General features: G+C 41.7%; 2 protein-coding genes across 11 annotated transcripts in view; one reads left to right on the top strand and one right to left on the bottom strand.

The window, feature by feature from the left end:
- Nucleotides 1-16,731, bottom strand: part of dock4 (dedicator of cytokinesis 4) — a 329,858-nt gene extending 313,127 nt beyond the window's left edge. For 4 of the 10 annotated variants that reach the window (XM_062982447.1, XM_062982448.1, XM_062982450.1 and 1 more), the window contains exon 1: nt 16,400-16,725. In XM_062982447.1, the coding sequence (XP_062838517.1) occupies nt 16,400-16,436 (37 nt within the window). In that variant the 5' untranslated portion in view covers nt 16,437-16,725. Of the gene's footprint in view, nt 1-16,399 lie in introns of all 10 variants that reach the window. The other 6 variants (XM_062982452.1, XM_062982455.1, XM_062982453.1 and 3 more) reach the window with 2 other exon arrangements.
- Nucleotides 16,732-16,900: 169 nt separating this feature from the next.
- znf277 (zinc finger protein 277) overlaps nt 16,901-20,130 on the top strand; it is a 54,486-nt gene continuing 51,256 nt past the window's right edge. Inside the window, exon 1 of the mRNA XM_003221203.4 lies at nt 16,901-17,052. Coding sequence (XP_003221251.3) covers nt 17,001-17,052 — 52 coding nt within the window. The 5' untranslated portion in view covers nt 16,901-17,000. The remainder of the gene's footprint in view (nt 17,053-20,130) is intronic.

The following is a 20,130-nucleotide window of genomic DNA, read 5'->3' as shown; positions in this document are numbered from 1 at the left end:
CCATTGTTAAATTTTCCATGCACCTCTGGCTCTGTTTAATAAAACACAATATTAGAATGCTAAGAGGCTGTCAATACCCTCCGGCCTGCCTCCCTCCTATTCCCTTCCCATTGCCAGATTTTTTTTTTCAATCAGATATTGGACAATGCAATAAAATTGAACTATGTGCTACCCTTTCATATTTGCAGGGTCGTATTTTTTCATTGGTTTGCATACTAGCAAACCATGTGTTATGTTACTTAAGCAGAACAGATTTTATATTCATTGTGTTTTGCCTAAGCTTCCCCTTCTCTTTAGCTAAAAGGTTTTACCTGGTTTGCATGTATAATTACAGCAGCAGAAAGATGAACTGCCATGTGCCATATCAAGTGTGCAGACCAGATTCCCACTAAATGAAGCTTCCTGACATTTCAGTAAACCTGTGACGCCTCAGGCAGTGTGAGCACTGGGAACCAGACACGGAGGCCAATAAACAATCTAATATCTTTATTAAAGATATAAAGGAGACTAACAAAAATAAGCAGAGTATATAGTCCAGCAATAGTCCTTTCAGAAAAGGTCAAATATAGTCCAGTAATGTGAAAGTAGATGTCCAGTATTAGAGTTCAAAGTTTTAAATCCGATAACCGAAACACACTCAAACTTCTAGGCTGTTTGAGTGGGGATTATAGCAAGGTCTGTCAAAGAGTTCCAGGTTTCAATTCCGAGGCTAGGATACAAGGCAAGGCAAAGTTAGTCGTGGTAGAGCTGAATCGCTGTCCAGGCTTGGCAGGGAGACAAGATGCAACGCCCAGTCTACTCGAGAGTAGCGCGCTGCAGAAACTAAAGTCGATGTGAATTCCTCAACTGACACGTTGACACCGCAAAGGTCAGTCTGCGCCCAGAACTTTTATGGGACTACAAACTCCCCTCAAGCCAGGTGTCTGAACACTCTTTCCCAAGGGAAAGTGGACTAAAGTCAACAACTTGCCAGATGCAACCCTCCCGGGAAACTCTCAAGGGAACTGGCCTAATAAGCGATTGCTTTCTCCGCTAATCTAGCGCTTTTTCTCTTATTCTGCTTCTCCGAGCGAGATGTTTCCCAAAACAATCTTCGGTCAAAAGGAGCGCTCTCTGGAGAACCGGGCTCTGGCTCAAGGGCCTTTGTAATTTGTGGGCTAAAACTGTCAACAGGGGACATCTGGAAGGGGGCAGAATCTTGCGGAATCGGCACCAACCCCATATCTTCTTCGCTCTGATCCATAATGGCGACAGGGTCATGACTTGAGGGTCTCTGAGACACTACAAAACCTCTGGTTTCTTATATGAACAGACGAGCAAGCACAATCTTGGCAAAGTATAAATCTGGTGGGCTAAATATATATTAGTGACAGACCTTAAAGCAGTGGGTCACACATTGCATAGATAAATTGTGGCAAGTCGTCCACTCCAAATCAGTAAGTAATTTCTCATTCCTTTAAGAAGCAATAAATGCTCTTTTCTTTTATGGACATATGAACTATAATTTAACACAAAAGGTGAAACTCATTATTAAAACAGACAAGAACATGAGAACTTGTCTTGTACAAAACCCAGTCAACATTTTGTCTAGCTCAGTATTTACACTAACTGGAAGCAGGTTTCCAGAATTTTGTCCAAAAACCTCCTATTTTGCTTAGATAAGCAGAAATTAAAACACTGAGTTTCTGCAAGATCTCTATGTCCCATCTATATCTATACACATAATAAAAGTAAAAATCTGTATGTGTGTATATGGCACAGGTGTCCATTTACACAAACAAGCTCCCACTTTCACAAACAGCTATAGCTCCCGGTATCAGGAGACATAAATGGCCCTCCCTCCAATTACATTGTTGGTTATAGTGAGCACCATGAACATGTCCAAGTGCCCTGCCAATGTCCCCCACAAACACCATTCTGCTCCCCACCTGTTGTGACTTAGCCTTTGTGTGACTCTGATGAGGATTCTGGAATGCAGTTTCAAGATGATGGGATTCAGGTGCAGGATGTCTCTGCTGTGGGAGATGAGGAGCAGGGACGCTTTCCCACGGGAAGAAATGTTGTTACTGATTATGGTTTTCAGGTGCAAGAAGCACAAAGGGAGAGTAGCTCCCAACCTGATAACACTAACAAGCCCTGTGGCCTTGAAAGCGATGATGAGGCCACATCTCTAGATCGGGCTAGTTGTTTGGAATTTCGGGGGTTGCGGAGAAGCCTCAGAATAGCAAATAAGAGGGAGATCAAAGGGCAAAGAAATGCCTTAATAGTATGCTATTAAAACAGTCTGCTGGGGGGAACTGACCTTTCTACCTGGGAGTTGTAGTTCAATCACAACCAGAGAAACGATGATGGATCTGGACCAAACTTGGCACACAGAATCCCCATGACTAACAAAAAATACTGGCAAGGCTTGGGGTGGAATTAACCTTGATGCATAAGAGTTGCAGGTACTGGGATTGATAGTTCGCCTGCAATCAAAGAGCACCACCAACAATAAACCTGGAACTAACACAGCACACAGATTCCCCATGACCAACAAAAGATATTGGAGGTCTTTGGGGAAATATATAGGAGTTGTAGTTCACCTACAACCAGAGAGCACTGTGAATCGAATCTGGACCAAACTTGCCACACAGATCCAACTTGGTCAAGTTTGAATTTTTGGGAATTGCAGTTCACTCATATCCGTATGCATTTTCTAATGGTAGTACAGTAGAGTCTCACTTATCCAAGCTATACGGGCCAGCAGAAGCTTGGATAAGCGAATATCTTGGATGATAAGGAGGGATTAAGGAAAAGTCTATTAAACATCAAATTAGGTTATGATTTTACAAATTAAGCACCAAAACATCATGTTATACAACAAATTTGACAGAAAAAGTAGTTCAATACGCAGTAATGTTATGTTGTAATTACTGTATTTACGAATTTAGCACCAAAATATCACAATATATTGAAAACATTGACTACAAAAATGGCTTGGATTATCCAGAGACTTGGATAAGTGAGGCTTGGATTAGTGAGACTCTACTGTATTTGTAAAAAAAAACAAAAATGAAGACTGGCTTTTTTCCCTAATATATAAAATTTCAACTTAACTAACTGATATTACCTAACATCCAAAAACAAACAATGCCTTTTTCAAATAACCCAGGCATCACCGAGTACCCAAGCTAGTACGCTATAAAAAGAAATTGTTTAAGTAACCTCCCAGAGAGAATTACAGTATTCAAAAGTTTGATTTCTTGGTAGGATTGAAAGTGGCCAGTTTTAACTGACCACATTTTATCTGTGCCACAATATTGAGGATAAGATGGGTATGTGTTTAATGTGGAAAAGGTTTGCCCTACCATTAGGTAGAGCAGGCAGCTGCTTTAGGCTGATCATTTTGGATGTCATGAAAAGACCGCAGATTGTCATTTGACTTACTATGATGTATTGGTGCAAGGAGAGCGTTCCTTAGATGTTCTACCTTAGCTACCAAAGTGACTTGGCTAGGTTTGAGTAATATTGTACATCCTATCACTACAGACCTACTAAATCAACTACTAACTCATATGTCAACATCTATATAAATGTTGTTGATTCAATGGGTTAACTGTAGTTGAGATTCACAACTGAATCTATACATCTAGTCTTGCAGGGAAGGCACAATAGACAGCAAATGCCTTGGTATAGTCTACTTCTTTAATATCAGAAAGACTATCCCTTATGTTTATCCATCCCCTCCTCTCTGTTCCAAGCACAAAAATAGAATATAATATAATAACAGGATCAATGGAACACAAAGCATCAAAGAGCTCAGCTCAACCGGAATATTATCAAAGCAATATACCTATAAGGAACAGTTGCAAAATATTGCTTCTCTCATACATACTTATTTTGCCTCTACAAACAATCTTCTTTACTGAAATGCAATCCATACAGTTTGAAATAGTATCAAAAAACAATTTGAAAAAAATATATCCCCTGACTGAAAAGATGTAGGACACCCTGAATAAGCACACCAACAATTGAAGAGAATAGAGCTCTTGATTTGGACAGCATAGTTCCTTAAGAAATTAAAATGACATGCATTAGCCTTAGAAGAACCCATACCTCACATTTGACATAATCATATATTTATTCCTAATTCATCTCATCTTCAGAAACAATTGGACTGACTGCTATTTCATTTTCGCCTAAGTGAGTTATCTATACACATAATAAAAGTGAAAAATGTGTATGTGGAGGAGGTTGTCCACTTACACAGACAGACTCCCACCTCCACAAACAGGTTGTAGTTTCCACTGAGAAGGAGACACCAATGCCCCCGCCCCTCCACTGACATGCAGGTTATAGTGAGCAGTGCACCATGAACATGTAGCCCAAGCCCTGCCAATGTCCTCCACAAACACCATTCTGTCCCCCAACCCAAGTGAAGACTTTCATGCAGGGACAATTTCATCCTAGATGTTCTGCTTTTCCTCTAGAATGGATATCCCAGGGTTTCTTAATTTGCATGAGCCCGCCCACTGCCTCTACCTTAACCCTTACCTATCCTTTCCTATGGAACACAGTTAACAGAGGAATTGATCAGCAACTGAACAAGAGGTTTGGGGAGAATTCACCATGATTTACAGGAGTTGTCCTTGACCTACATCCAGAGAGCATTGTTAACCCAACCAACGATGGATCTGGACCCAACTTGCCATTGATAATGGGACTTGCAGTACTTTCACTGATACTCTGACCTCTTCCAACAAGGGGCCGGGACCAAACTTGGCACAGAGAATCCCCAGCTACTGCCAACCTAGAAGTTCAAAAACATGCAAATGTAAGTAGATCAATAGGTACCGCTCCAGTGGGAAAGTAACGGCGCTCCATGCAGTCATGACCTTGGAGATGTCTACGGAAAACGCCAGCTCTTCGGCTTAGAAATGGAGATGAGCACCAACCCCCAGAGTCGGATTCGACTAGACTTAATGTCAGGGGGAAACCTTTACCTTTATCTAACCACTATGATCTTCTAAGGGTGCAATCTACACTGTAAAATTAATACAGTTTGACACTCCTTTAACCCATGGCCCAATCCTACAGAATTGTAGCCATTGTATCTTTACAATGCCTTTATCCTCTTCAGCCAATAGGTGTTGGTTCCTCACCAAACTACATCCCCCATGATCCCACAGTATTAATCAATAGTAGTTAGATAGAAAGTGGTGTCAAACTGCAATGTAAATGCACCCTAAGTATCCTCTTATCCTTATTTCTACAATAACGGGCAGGATAAATGATTTTGACCACAGGAACGTTTATGTAATTCAAGTCAATACATTTAATAACTAGAATTAGTGTGCTAGAGAAGGCTTCCAGCCCAGCTGGAGTTAAAGCAATGTATGGCGCATTCAATTATCACGATTTATATTATGATACATTCTGAATCAGCTGAAGTGTAAGGGATTTGGGGCTGCTGCTTCCATTTGGCAAAATAAACATGGACAGATGAATCTCTTCTCACTTTTGATAGATACAATTTAATCCTTTAATCTATGAGGAGGAGATGTACTCCTCATAGTCTATATCCCACTTGCCTAGGTTTTGCCTTTAGCTTGCAAAATCAGCTTTCTCCAGTATGTGTCTTTGCTGCCAAGATCAAAACTAAACTGATTAGATAAAGCCATTATGGGCCAGAAGATATTTAGCCCAACTCTGATAAGACACAGTGAACCAATCATAAATTGTGGAAGTTAAAAAGACAGACACTGTCCATATTCAACTAGGTTTAATCACTGTACATTCCACCTTTCCTGCTAGTGACATTGTTTCAAATATTCTTTCATCTGTTTAATACTCAGGAGCTGCTGCGGTGCAATGGGTTAAATGCTTGTGCCGGCTGGACTGCTGACCTGAAGGTTGCCGGTTCAAATCCACGAGACGACTGTCAATTCTATCTTGCGGGGACGTGAGAGAAGCCTCCCGGCAAGATGGTAATACATCCGGGCGTCCCCTGGGCAACATCTCTGTAGATGCCCAATTCCCTCACACCAGAAGCGACTTGCAGTATGTTCTCAAGTCGCTTTTGTCACAATTTTAAAAATCTGTTTAATATTTGTCTGGCATAAATTGATCTTACATGTTGAATATCCCTTATCTGAAATGCTTGGGAGACTAGAAATATTTTCGATTTTTGAATTTCTATATTTACATATATTTACATCAATAAGGTATTTTGAACATGGAACCCAACTCTAAACATGAAATTAATTGATATTTCATATGCACCTTATACATATAGCCTGAAGGTAAATTTTACACAATATTTTAAATAATAGTGTCCTCACAACAAAGTCTATATATGTCAGAAAGCAAAAATGGTTCCTCGGCCACTCGTTTGGACAATTCTGGAGTATTTTGAATAACAGATGCTCAACCTTTAATGACGTTATGGCACGCTGCACTAACATCTTTAAATATAGGGCAATTATTCAAATATTAAGATTTCAATAAATAATTAACTCTGGAGTTTGTTAACTGGCTTCCAGTGAAAGATCATGATTTATTTACAGACTTATCTCGACATGTTGTGTCATTTTGATATTGTGAAAATGAACCTCACAAGCAGCCTGCATGAAGGCCTCCTGACATGCTAGGTTTCCTTGGGACAACAATATCTGATTTCATGCCATCTCCCCATCAGTTTGTATTAAAATAAATGATAGAGCTTGTTATGGCTTGAAGGACCATTAAATTCCTTGCCAGTGTTGCTGATTTCTAGGTTTCTTGCAGGAAAGATGGCTGAAGATACTTTGATATGGAGTCCCCCTTCCCTTCCATGGACAAAAGGCCATCATATTGGCAATGAGATCCTACGAGTAGGTAGTCATCTCCAATATCTCAAAGCAAACGTCTTTCACCAGAGTTAAAGGACAACCAAAACTCAATCCACACCATTGCCCCTGAAGATCTACTATCTGACGCAGCTACTTCACTTTGCCTAATAGTAGCACCCGTCCTTATAGTTGGGAGTTCCATATTAGACACACAATTTGGGGGAATCTATTCAGAATTTCAAGTGGAAAATGTTGAAGTATCAAGCTTATGTTAATAGGAAAATTCTAAATGATAGTGTTTGATATAAACCTTGAACTTTACAAAGAATTAGTGTAGCATTTTTAACCAAGTTTTCAGAATATGTAAAAAGTGCTTACTTTTCCTTAGGTTGTCAATGGCTCAAACATACAGACCTGTGCTCATGTCTTTAGAAATCTGAATGTTCAGCAGGGTTTAGGAAAGGAACACATTCTTAGAATGTAATACAAAAAATTCTCTTACTTTGAAGGATGTCTGATAATGGGCCTTATATATGTTCAGGATTAGCATTTTAGTGTGTTCACTGGTTTTCACTACCGGCTAAGCAAGTCCAGGGTTGACTGACACTGGGACTCTCTTCCCAGCAAATATGATCAGATGTTAAACTAAAATCATTTGCCAAGGCACATAAACATTGATTCCTAGGAGCTTAACTGCACAAGATGAAGCTACATGACAGGAATCCTATGCAACCTTATTGGAAATTCCAGTATCATCAAACAACTGAACAAACATACCTAAGATCATACTGTAAGGCTGTTTTACCTTTGTTTATCTGTGGGTTAGGCCCCTATGAACTCACCAAGCTTACTTTTGAGAAAACAAGATTAGAATCAGACTGCATACCAAGAATCAGGTAAAAATCTACTGAGAATTTCCAGGACTGGCGATGGCTTTGTCATCTCTTACCGTTGGATGTAATAAAGGACCACACATGATTTCCTTTCACTTCTATTTTATATGTCCTAGATTAGAATCATAGAGTTGGAAGAGACCTCTCCTCCACATCTCATCCTTCTGAATAACTTCAACACCAACTTCTTGAGGAAGAATCTCCCTGTAATTGACTGTGTGGTTGTCCTAAATGTCCTAGCCTAGGATGTCAATACTTAACTCAGTGCCTCTCCCTATAAATATCTTCTTAAAGAGTCCCATCCTCTCTGTCCCATAAATGGGAGCAATATGCTATCTATAAATATAGGTCTTCTGTGCTATGGCTCCCCACTACAAAGGGCTTAAGTTCTGGCTTATTTTAGCACCAGTGTAGATCTTTACCAAAGTTTTGGTATCCCATTATTGCAACTTAATTATAGCTGTGGATTTTTGTTTGCACCCTTTTAAGTAGGTTAAACCTGTTCTCAGTATTGTTTTTCATGGTTCTAACTGCTCTAAAAGGTAAAGTTAAAGGTTTCCCCTGACATTAAGACTCTGGGGGTTGGTGCTCATCTCCATGTCTAAGCCAAAGAGGGGGAGGGGAACAACAGCCTGGCAAACACTATATTACCCACGACCACAGGGAACTGCCAAAAGGCTAAATGGGGGGCTGCACAAACACGGCAAGGACCAATTACCGAGAGCACAATAATCCCAAATAAACAGCTCAAGGGGAGGTCACAGGGGCTTACATGTCTTTACACTAATGCACAGAGCATGGGAAATAAGCAAGACGAACTCCAACTTTTAGCACAGCACCACACGTACGACGTCATAGGCATCACTGAAACCTGGTGGGATGACTCCCATCACTGGAATGTAGCCATTGAGGGCTATAACCTCTTTCACAGAAATAGAACAAAGGGGAGAGGAGGGGGAGTAGTTTTATATGTCAAAAACAGTTACATTGCAGAAGAAATGCAAGACTGTAATCTGGGAAACCAGCTTGAAAGCATCTGGATAAGAATCAAGGGAACCAGGACTCAAAAAGATCTTGTCGTGGGTGTCTACTACAGACCTCCAAACCAGGATATAGAAGTTGATGAAGCCTTTTGTCAACAGCTGACCAAACAGACACAAAGAAGAGATGTAGTAGTCATGGGCGACTTCAATTATCCTGATATCTGCTGGAAAACAAACTCGGCCAAGAGCACTAAGTCCAACAAATTCCTCACTTGCCTTGCAGACAATTTTATGGTCCAGAAGGTAGAGGAGGCAACAAGGGGATCAGCAACTCTTGATCTAATCTTAACAAATGTGGAAGACCTGATCAATACAGTAGAAGTCGTCGGATCCTGAGGGGCAAGTGACCATGTGCTCCTACAGTTTGTGATAGAATGGAAGGCTGAAACTAAGACAAGTCAAACACGCATTCTGGACTTTAAGAGAGCTGACTTCCAAAAAATGAAGGAAATACTGAGCGGCATTCCATGGACGCCAATATTAAAAGACAAGGGAGTTAACGATGGATGGGAGTTTTTTAAAAGTGAAATACTCAAGGCGCAAATGCAAACAGTGCCAACAAAGAAAAAAAATATGGCACGTGCGAAGAAGCCAGAATGGATGTCCAAAGAACTTCTAACTGAGCTAAAACTCAAAAGTGACATGCACAAGAAGTGGAAAAGGGGAGAAATCACCAAAGAAGAATTCAAACGTATAGCCAACTCCTGTAGGGAAAAGGTTCTCAAGGCTAAAGCGCAAAATGAGCTCAGGCTTGCCAGGGACATTAAAAACAACAAAAAAGGTTTTTTTGCTTACGTTGGTAGAAAAAGGAAGAAAAAGGAGGCGATAGGGCCTCTGCAAGGAGAAGATGGGGTGATGGCGACAGGGGACAGCGAAAGGCAGAACTGCTTAATGCCTTCTTTGCTTCGGTCTTCTCACAAAAAGAAAGCCATCTTCAACCTCAGCAACATGAAATGGACGAAGGATTTGGGGAAATCCAACCCCAAATAGGGAAACAAGTTGTCCAGGAGCACCTGGCCGCTCTAAATGAATTCAAGTCGCCAGGGCCAGATCAACTACATCCAAGAGTACTGAAGGAACTAGCGGAAGTTATTTCAGAACCACTGGCGATCATATTTGAGAGTTCTTGGAGAACGGGAGAAGTCCCAGCAGATTGGAGGAGGGCGAATGTGGTCCCTATCTTCAAGAAGGGAAAAAAGAACGACCCAAACAATTACCGTCCAGTCAGCCTCACGTCGATACCAGGCAAGATTCTGGAAAAGATCATTAAGGAAGTGGTCTGCAAACACTTAGAAACAGATGCAGTCATTGCTAATAGTCAACACGGATTTACCAAAAACAAGTCATGCCAGACTAATCTGATCTCTTTTTTTGACAGAGTTACGAGTTGGGTCGATACAGGGAATGCCGTGGATGTCGCGTACCTGGATTTCAGTAAGGCCTTCGACAAAGTCCCCCACGACCTTCTGGCAAACAAACTAGTAAAATGTGGGCTAGACAAAACTACAGTTAGGTGGATCTGTAATTGGCTAAGCGAACGAACCCAAAGGGTGCTCACCAATGCGTCGTCCTCATCTTGGAAAGAAGTCACGAGTGGAGTGCCGCAGGGCTCCGTCCTGGGCCCGGTTCTGTTCAACATCTTTATTAATGACTTAGACGAAGGGTTAGAAGGCACGATCATCAAGTTTGCAGACGACACCAAACTGGGAGGGATAGCCAACACTCCAGAAGAAAGGAGCAGAATTCAAAACGATCTTGACAGACTAGAGAGATGGGCTGAAACTAACAAAATGAAGTTCAACAGGGACAAATGCAGGATACTTCACTTCGGCAGAAAAAATGGAATGCAAAGATACAGAATGGGGGACACCTGGCTAGACAGCAGTACATGTGAAAAAGATCTTGGAGTCCTTGTGGACAACAAGTTAAACATGAGCCAGCAATGTCATGCGGCTGCTAAAAAAGCCAACGGGATTCTGGCCTGCATCAATAGGGGAATAGCGTCTAGATCCAGGGAAGTTATGCTCCCCCTCTATTCTGCCTTGGTCAGACCACACCTGGAATACTGTGTCCAATTCTGGGCACCACAGTTGAAGGGAGAAGTTGACAAGCTGGAAAGCGTCCAGAGGAGGGCGACTAAAATGATTAAGGGTCTGGAGAACAAGCCCTATGAGGAGCGGCTTAAAGAGCTGGGCATGTTTAGCCTGCAGAAGAGAAGGCTGAGAGGAGACATGATAGCCATGTACAAATATGTGAGGGGAAGTCATAGGGAGGAGGGAGCAAGCTTGTTTTCTGCTGCCCTACAGACTAGGACACGGAACAATGGCTTCAAACTACAGGAAAGGAGATTCCACCTGAACATTAGGAAGAACTTCCTCACAGTGAGGGCTGTTCGGCAGTGGAACTCTCTCCCCCGGACTGTGGTGGAGGCTCCTTCTTTGGAGGCTTTTAAACAGAGGCTGGATGGCCATCTGTCGGGGGTGCTATGAATGTGATTTCCTGCTTCTTAGCAGGGGGTTGGACTGGATGGCCCATGAGGTCTCTTCCAACTCTACTATTCTATGATTCTATGATTGTCCATAGACACCTCCAAGATCATGTGGCCAATATGACTGCATGGAGTGCCATTACCTTCCCACCGAAGCAGTACCTATTGATCTACTCACATTTGCATGTTTTTGAACTGCTAGGTTGGCAGAATCTGTGGCTAATAGTGGGAGCTCACCTCGCTCTCCGGATCTGAATCGCTAACCTTTCGGTCAGCAAGTTCAGCAGATCAGCGGTTATTGTCTGTATTCTATCCTGTGATCACTAAATACAGGGCAGAATATATAGACAGACAGACAGACAGATAGATAGATAGATAGATAGAAACACACACACACACACACACACACATATATATATATATATATATAGAGAGAGAGAGAGAGAGAGAGAGAGATACCCATTTCCCAGAAAATAAGACATCCCCTGAAAATAAGACCTAGTAGAGGGTTTGCTGAATTGTTAAATATAAGGCCTACCCCGAAAGTAAGACCTAGCAAAGTTTTTGTTTGGAAGTATGCCCGCCGAACAGAACACCAGAGCATGCAGGATTGGTAAATGTATGTACCATAGATTGTTGTACATGGAAGTAATGGTATTAACAAGAAATTCTTGATAGGGTTCACAGTTTCTCTGGTTATGCCGGTTTGTGATGACAACTACTGTAAAGTATATAATAAATGGGGTTTTTGTTCAACAACGAATGTGAAATCTTCTTCTTGGAAAAATATGGTATCGCTTGAAAATAAGATCTAGTGCATCTTTGGGAGCAAAAACTGATATAAAACACTGTCTTACTTTCGGGGAAACAGGGTACACATACATACATACAAAACAAACACTATCTTAATATTGAATTCATTTATAACACACCAAGTGTACAACCGATATTGTAATACAGTGACAATAGAGTTGTTCACAGTGATTTATATTTAGAGCAATTCAGAAAAGGGTACCAATAGTTAGATAAGTAAAGGCTATGTTCAAAGCTTTGCATTTCGCCCCTCAGTAAAGAACATGTTCTCTCTTCTCTATGATTACAACAATAATAGTTTAGCCTCTCAAGTCACTCCTCTTCCACAGAAAAGGCAGCAATCTGAAAAGGGAGCAACAAGCAGAGCTCAGTACAAAGTTAATCAGGTAGGCACATCTTTTATACAAAAGGCTATGATTCAACAACACTAAGGTGGCAATTCAGTTAGGAATTCTATTACTTCTCCTCCCCAATTTTTTTTTAAAAGAAGCAATCATCTTGTTCTTTGGTTACTGAAAATAGGCTTCAGTTGAGAAATTATGCTGTCTTTCAGAGAGAGTGCTGGTTTAAAAGCAAGCATGCATTATGGCTGGAAATACTTGACCAGTTATATCCCACATGCCATTCCAGGAAATACCAGAGTGGCTTTAAAAATCCATGTCCACAGCTCTGTATCTATATCTGTGTGTTCATTCCTCTCAAAGGCCAACAAGAGGACTAATCAATATCTGGCAACCCAGCTGGGACTGGGCGCATGAGGAAGTCAAGAAAATAAACCCCTGACTGATCTCTGTAATGTAACCCTTGGGTCAGAGAGCAGCATCTGGGATCATTTCTAAATGACTGCATGCAGTAGATCTGGTGTTCCAATGAGAATGGTTAAAGACAGAGAGATCAGCACCAAAGTCTTTGCATTCCAGCTGGATTCGGTGTGACATCCGCAACTAAATAGCACAGGCATATCTCAATGCAGAACAAACAACATTCCTGCAATACCCTTTACCTGAAAAGACAGGGAAAACACCTACGAACATTTTATTATAGGTTCCAAACCTTTGAAAGTCTTCCAAATACTTGCAATCTGAAACACATCTATATAGATATAAATCAGTGGGGATATTCCCATAGATATGGGTACAAGGTTGCAACCTTTATCACTTTGCCATCTGAAAAATCCCTGTATTTGATCTCCAAAATAGGGAAATTATCCCAGCTATCCAAAGACAGAGGCACATCCTTGATCTTTGCACCATTTCAAAGTTGGGGGGGGGGGGGGGTCTGAGAAATGTGCATCTCAAGCTAAAAGGAAAGATGGGTCACACGATATACAGAAATGAATAATCCAAAGTACGATCATCAGAAGGATCTGGGTGTAAAGTGTCTGGAGGCAGAAATAAAATCCAAGTTTTAAAATATTCAGTAAGGGATGAAGGCAGGGGAGGGAGTCAGAAGCAATGCTGGGCTTCATGGCGGGGAGGAGGCGGGTGAAGGGGGAGATGAGAAACCCCACATTCATCCGTCAACATCTAACCTCCTTTGTTGTTCACCTTTTGCAGAGAGGAGGGAGGCAGCTTTCTCCTCCGCCCCAAAGAGGAGGGCAAGTTTCCCCCAACTGATCCCACATCGGCCTTGTCTGCTTCCTTGTGTAATAAGCTGGATACCTTTGTACTCAATTCAACCAGAGAACAAAAACAACACGGCTGGAAGTAGGTTACTATCCAAATTAAAACAAAAACACTACGCACACTGATGGAGAGAGAGATGCACACTGAACTGCACATTGGTGCCTCTCTCGGTTTACACGAAAGATGGCAGTTTAGCCCCGATTTCAAAACCTTGTGCCAAAACATACAGTTTTAAACAATCGTGGGAGATTGCTTAGTCTGCTCTTTTTTTTAGGTGAATGGGTTGATGGGGTTCCTTTGCGTTAGAAGATGATGCTTAATGAGAGACAGTCTCTATTATAAAATCTACTATCGGCTCTTCACTATTCATGACATCCAATTTGGGGAAGGGGAAAAAGCCCTCATCCTTTTCCTTTATGCCACATTTTAAAACACTATCCAAATGACACTTGGTGCGGAAAGGGGGGGGGGTTGAAGGAGGAAGATGGGAAACAGATAAGTGGCAATAAATGTACATTTTTATACCAAAAAATGGAATACTTAATCCTTAACCTGCCTCCACTTGAAGACAATGAATGTATTTTTTAAATGGAGCCTCTTAACCTACCTTCATTTGAAGACAATTTTAAAAATGGATACTTTAACTTCCCTTCACATGAAGACAATAAGTGTAATGTATTCATTTTGGGGAAAGCCTTCATTTGCCTCCATTGACAAAAATCATTTAAAAAATTCAATACCTTAACCACTCTCTACTTGAAGACAATCAATGCAATGTATCCATATTGGGAGAGCTGTAATATTGCTACTCTTAAAATCAATAACATTATAAGGTTGCTGTGAGTTTTCCGGGCTGTTTGGCCATGTTCCAGAAACATTCTCTCCTGATGTTTTGCCCACATCTATGTCAGGCATCCTCAGAGGTTGTGAGGTATGGAGAAATTAAGCAAGGAAGGTTTATATATCTGTGTAAGGTCCAGGATGGGAGAAAGAACTCTTATCTGTTGGAGGCAAGTGTGAATGCTGCAATTAATCACCAACAGACAAGAGTTCTTTCTCCCACCCTGGACCTTCCACAGATATATAAACCCCACTTGCCTAATTTCCAACAGACCTTGCAACCTCTGAGGATGCCTGCCACAGATGTGGGCGAAACGTCAGAAGAGAATGCTTCAGGAACATGGCCATACTGCCTGGAAAACTCACAGCAACCCAATGATTCTGGCCATGAAAGCCTTCAACAACACCATAACATTATATATGTGTGTAAGTCTGTATGAAACCTTACACTGCCCCAAAAATTTATTTGTTTTGGGGAAAATTTTTACCTGCTTCCAGTTGAATCATAGAGTTGGAAGAGACCACAAGAGCCAACCAGTCCAACCTCCTTGAAAACAAAACATGTATTCCTTTTGAAAAAACTGGATATCTTAACCTGCCTCTACTTGAAGACAATCAATATAATCCGCAAACATGTGGACAATTTCAACAGAAAGGAGGAAACCATGCAAATGAACAAAACCTAGCAACCAGTATTTTAAAAAAACTCTAAAATCAGGACAGTAAATAAAGAATAACATTCTGAAAACGGGGATTCCAGACATGAAACAATCAGTGCCAGCTAACACCTCCCAACAAAGGATTCCCCCAGGGAGGAATCAGCAAGGCTTTGAAGCTGTAAGGCTTTTCAATGCTAATCAAGGTGATTAATTGCAACATTCACTCTTGACTCCAGCAAACAAGAGTTCTTTCTCCCACCCTGGACCTTCCACAGATATATAAACTCCACTTGCCTAGTTTCTAACAAACCTCACAACCTCTGAGGATACCTGCCATAGATGTGGGAGAAACGTCAGGAGAGAATGCTTCTGGAACATGACCATACAGCCCGAAAAACTCACAGCAACTCAGTGATTCTGGCCATGAAAGCTGCCCCAAAATGTATTTATTTTGCAGAAAACCTTTACTTGCTTCCAGTTGAAACACAGAATCATAGAGTTGGAAGAGACCACAAGGGCCATCCAGTCCAACCCCCTTAAATACAATACAGTACATTTGCTTAACCTGCCTCTACTTGAAGACAATCAAGATCATGTATCAATTTCCAGAGAAACCTTAAGCTGCATAGACTTGAAAGGCAATTAATGCAATTTAGTTATTTTGAGGGTAAACCTTAACCTCCCTCCAATTACATTATTATAGATTTATTTGTACGTACATAGCAACACAGCACACATGCACATTATTAATTATTATTATTATTATTACCATCATTAAAAAAAACTGGACATCTTAAACTGCCTCTACTTGAAAACAAGCAATATAATGTATTTGTTTTGAAGGGAATCCTTAACCTGGCCCAACCTGAAGACTATCCATCCATGTATATTTTAATGAACACCTTAATCCTTCCTCCACTGGAAGGCAACCAATGCAATCTAATTATTTTGAAGGGAAACTTGAACCTTCTTCCACTTGAAGACAATGCATTCATTTTTGTTTAACCTGCCTCCAACCAAAGTAATTTAGCAATCTGGGTGGAAACCTGAACCAGTTGAAGAGTCAAGCCAGACAAATGCAAAACTGCCATGAAGATAAGAATACAAGAACTCAGGTTGGAGGAGCAGAAGGATGTGCAAAAGAGAAGTCCCGTTGGATCAGCCCCCCCCCCCCCCCCCCCCCTTCATCTTTCTTTCCTTCCCTGACTTCGGTCTCTGGCACTCACCCACTCCGTATTTCTCGTGCTCTGTAGGAATCCACATGCTCAGTGTTCCCCCTTGTTTTGTTTATTTGTTTGTTTTGTCCCCAAAGAGTGACAGTAGCAGCTCCTCACTGCTTCCCGAAGCTTTGCAAAAATCCAGAGAAGGAATGAAGGAAGACACAGCGCAGAGGCTGCAGCAGAGCTTGCTTGCTTGCTTGCTTGCTGCTGCCTCCGTCGCGCGCGCTCTTTCCCTCAGCCCCGCTCCTCGTCGCGCGCCGGCAGCAGCGGAGAAGGCATTGTTCGGATTGACGAAGCCTCAGCTCGCGCGCTGGGGACTGCCAGCCAAGCCAGCCCCGCCCACTTCGCTCCTCCCCCCTCCTCTCCTACCCCCTCCCTTCCCCTAAGTCAGGAATCCCGATGCACGACGGGAAGTGTAGTCTTTATTTTTGTCCCCCCTTCCCAGAATGAAAGCCGCGCCTCCTCGCTTGTCAGACAAAAGAGGGCCCGCTCCAACTCTCCCGACATGCTCACAGAGTGGGCGGGGCAAGTAGGGAGGGAAGACGAGAGGGGGCGGGGTCTCGTCGCTCCCCATTGGTCCAAGGAGTGGGAATGGAAGCCTGGCGGCATGGCAGCTCAAGCAGGAGGCGGAGGAGAGGGAGAGGCGCGAGGCGGGAAAGGTGAGTCCTCGCGCTGCCTGTGGAGCAGGCTTCCCCTCTCACGAGCAGACCATAGAGAACGGCTGTACACTGCCAGCCTAGTGTGCCCATTCTTCAGTTCACTACCACGTCTCTTCCGGGATTTCCTTTTCGTTTCTCAGGGTTCCACAGCACTGAACAGTTCAAGGGGTTTCAAACTGTATTAATTCTACACAGTGTTAGGAATTGTGGGAGTTGAAGTCCAAAACACCTGGAGGGCCGAAATTTGCCCATGCCTGGTGTAGATCATAGAATAATAGAGTTGGAAGAGACCACATGGGCCATCTAGTCCATGCCTGGTGTAGATCATATTTATTTATTTATTTACTACAGTAGAGTCTCACATATCCAAGCCTCGCTTATCCAAGCCTCTAGATCAGGGGTCCTCAAACTTTTAAACCAGAGGGCCGGTCCACAATCCTTCAGACTGTGGAGGGGCCGAATTATCATTTGGAAAAAAACAAAAAAAACCAATTCCTTATGCACACTGCACATGTCTTATTTGTAGTGCAAAACAACAACAACAATGAAAGAACAATACAATATTTAAAAATGAAATAATTGTAACCAGCATAAACCTATCAGGATTTCAATGGGAAGTGTGGGCCTGCTTCTGGCCAATGAGATAGTCAAGTGAATTAGGATTGTTGTTGTTGTGTGCCTTCAAGTCATTTCAGACTTTGGGCGAGCCTAAGTCTAAAATTATTTATTTATTCATTTACTACATTTATTTATTACATTTATATCCTGCCCTTCTCACCCTGAAGGGGACTCGGAGCAGCTGTATGTACATACAATATATTATATTATTAACATAGCACAATATTAGCATTATATATTACTATATTGAACTATACCACTATACTGTAATATTATATGTAATATATAACATATAATTAATATTATTATATGGTATTGTTATCAATATTATATGTATATACAATATATTATATTATTAAAATGATATAAAATATTATATTATAAAACTGAGGGCGGGGGCCAGATAAATGACCTTGGAGGGCCGCATCCGGCCCCCGGGCCTTAGTTTGGGGACCCCTACTCTAGATTATCCAAGCCATTTTTGTAGTCAGTGTTTTCAATACAGTAGAGTCTCACTTATCCAACGTTCTGGATTATCCAACTCATTTTTGTAGTCAATGTTTTCAATAGATCGAGATATTTTGGTGCTAAATTCATAAATACAGTAATTACTACGTAGCATTACTGTGTATTGAACTACTTTTTCTGTCAAATGTATTGTATAACATGATGTTTTGGTGCTTAATTTGTAAAATCATAACCTAATTTGATGTTTAATAGGCTTTTCCTTAATCTCTCCTTATTATCCAACATATTCACTTATCCAACATTCTGCCGCCCCATTTACGTTGGATAAGTGAGACTCTACTGTATATCGTGATATTTTCTCTTATCCAAGGTTCTGCAGGCCCATTTAGCTTGGATAAGTGAGACTGTACTGTACATGTATATCCCACCCTTCTCACGCTGAAGGGGACTCAGAGCGGCTTACAAATTATATGTACAGCAGAGCTTCACTTATCCAATCACGATATATTGAAAACATTGACTACAAAAATGCATTGGATAATCCAGAACCTTGGATAAGTGAGACTCAACTGTACATACAATATATTATATTATTAGCATTATATACAGTGTTCCCTCACTACTTCGTGGTTCACTTTTCGCAGATTCACTGTTTCGTGGTTTTTCAATAAACTCTAAAAGACTATTATAAATCATAAAAAATTACAATTTACAGCCTAAGGAAGGGAGGAAGGAGAAGTCGGGAGTCCCGTTGAGATGTCATATAACACCAATCCTACTACAGCTGCACTGGTTACCAATTGAGCACCAGATCACTTTCAAAGTGATGGTGCTTACCTTTAAGGCCTTACATGGTCTAGGGCCAATGTACCTGAAGGACCACCTCACCCCCTACCAACCCCAGAGATCCCTCCTGTCGGAGGACCAAGATCTATTGGAAGTTCCCAGTTTTAAGACCTTGCACCTAACAGCAACTAGATTAGAGCTTTTACGGGACTTATCAGTCTTCCACAGGGCATTTAAGACACACCTGTTTCGGCAGGCTTTTGATCTCTGCTATTGCTGTTTTTAAATTGCTTAGATTTTAGCTGTTTTTGTAAGCCACTCCAAGCCCTGAAGGAGTGTTTTTAAGATGCTTTTTAAAGATATTTTAAAGATGTTTTTAAATTGTTAGATTTTAGCCTTTCTTATAAGCCGCCCCGAGCCCTAGGGGAGTGGCGGCATATAAGTTTAAATAATAAATAAATAAATAAGCCAAAGGGAGAGAAAAGGAGCCCAAGCGGCAACGGGAGGAGAAGGAGGCGATTTATCAACACACGATTGGTTGATACAGAACGTATGCCATCCAGTAGTCGCCATCTGCTCACCAACAGAAAACCATATTTAATAATCTAGAGCTGATGTGGTCTATCCAATGCAATTTTCTTAATCAACACCCCAAATAACCCCAGGAACAGGCCTAAAAATGAAGTGCCCCCGCTTCTAGGTGCCACATGGAATGGTTCTGCTCAAGGGGAGGGAGGAGGAGGAGAAACAGCAGTTAGGAGGCTTGTTGTCTTGCTTTTCGTGGGTAGTCAGCTTCTCCACTCCTGACATCCCCGTTGCCTTGGCACTATAAGAAGGTTTCACGAGACCAGTCGCTCTCGTTGCAACAGTGTAGTAAAGATGAGGCTGCGGACCATATTTTAGTTCTTGGGGACCACTGGTGGTCCACAGACCACAAGTTGGGAACCACTTTCATAGGGTATGGTCCCCCCTCAGACCTTTGATCATTTTAGTTGCCCTCTGGACACCTTCCAACTTGTTAGTATCTCTTTTAAACTGTGGTGTCCAGAATTGGACAGAGTATTCCAGGTGAGGTCAGACCAAAGCAGAATACAAAGGCACTTCCCTCTATCTAGACACTATACTCCCTGTGATACAGCCCATTGGCTTTTTTAGCTGCTACACCACACTGTTGGCTGATGTTCAACTTGTTGTCCACTAAGTTTC

This window comes from Anolis carolinensis, chromosome 5 (assembly GCF_035594765.1).
Source record: "Anolis carolinensis isolate JA03-04 chromosome 5, rAnoCar3.1.pri, whole genome shotgun sequence".
Classification (NCBI taxonomy): domain Eukaryota; kingdom Metazoa; phylum Chordata; class Lepidosauria; order Squamata; family Dactyloidae; genus Anolis; species Anolis carolinensis.
This window is presented reverse-complemented; position numbering and strand designations above follow the sequence as displayed.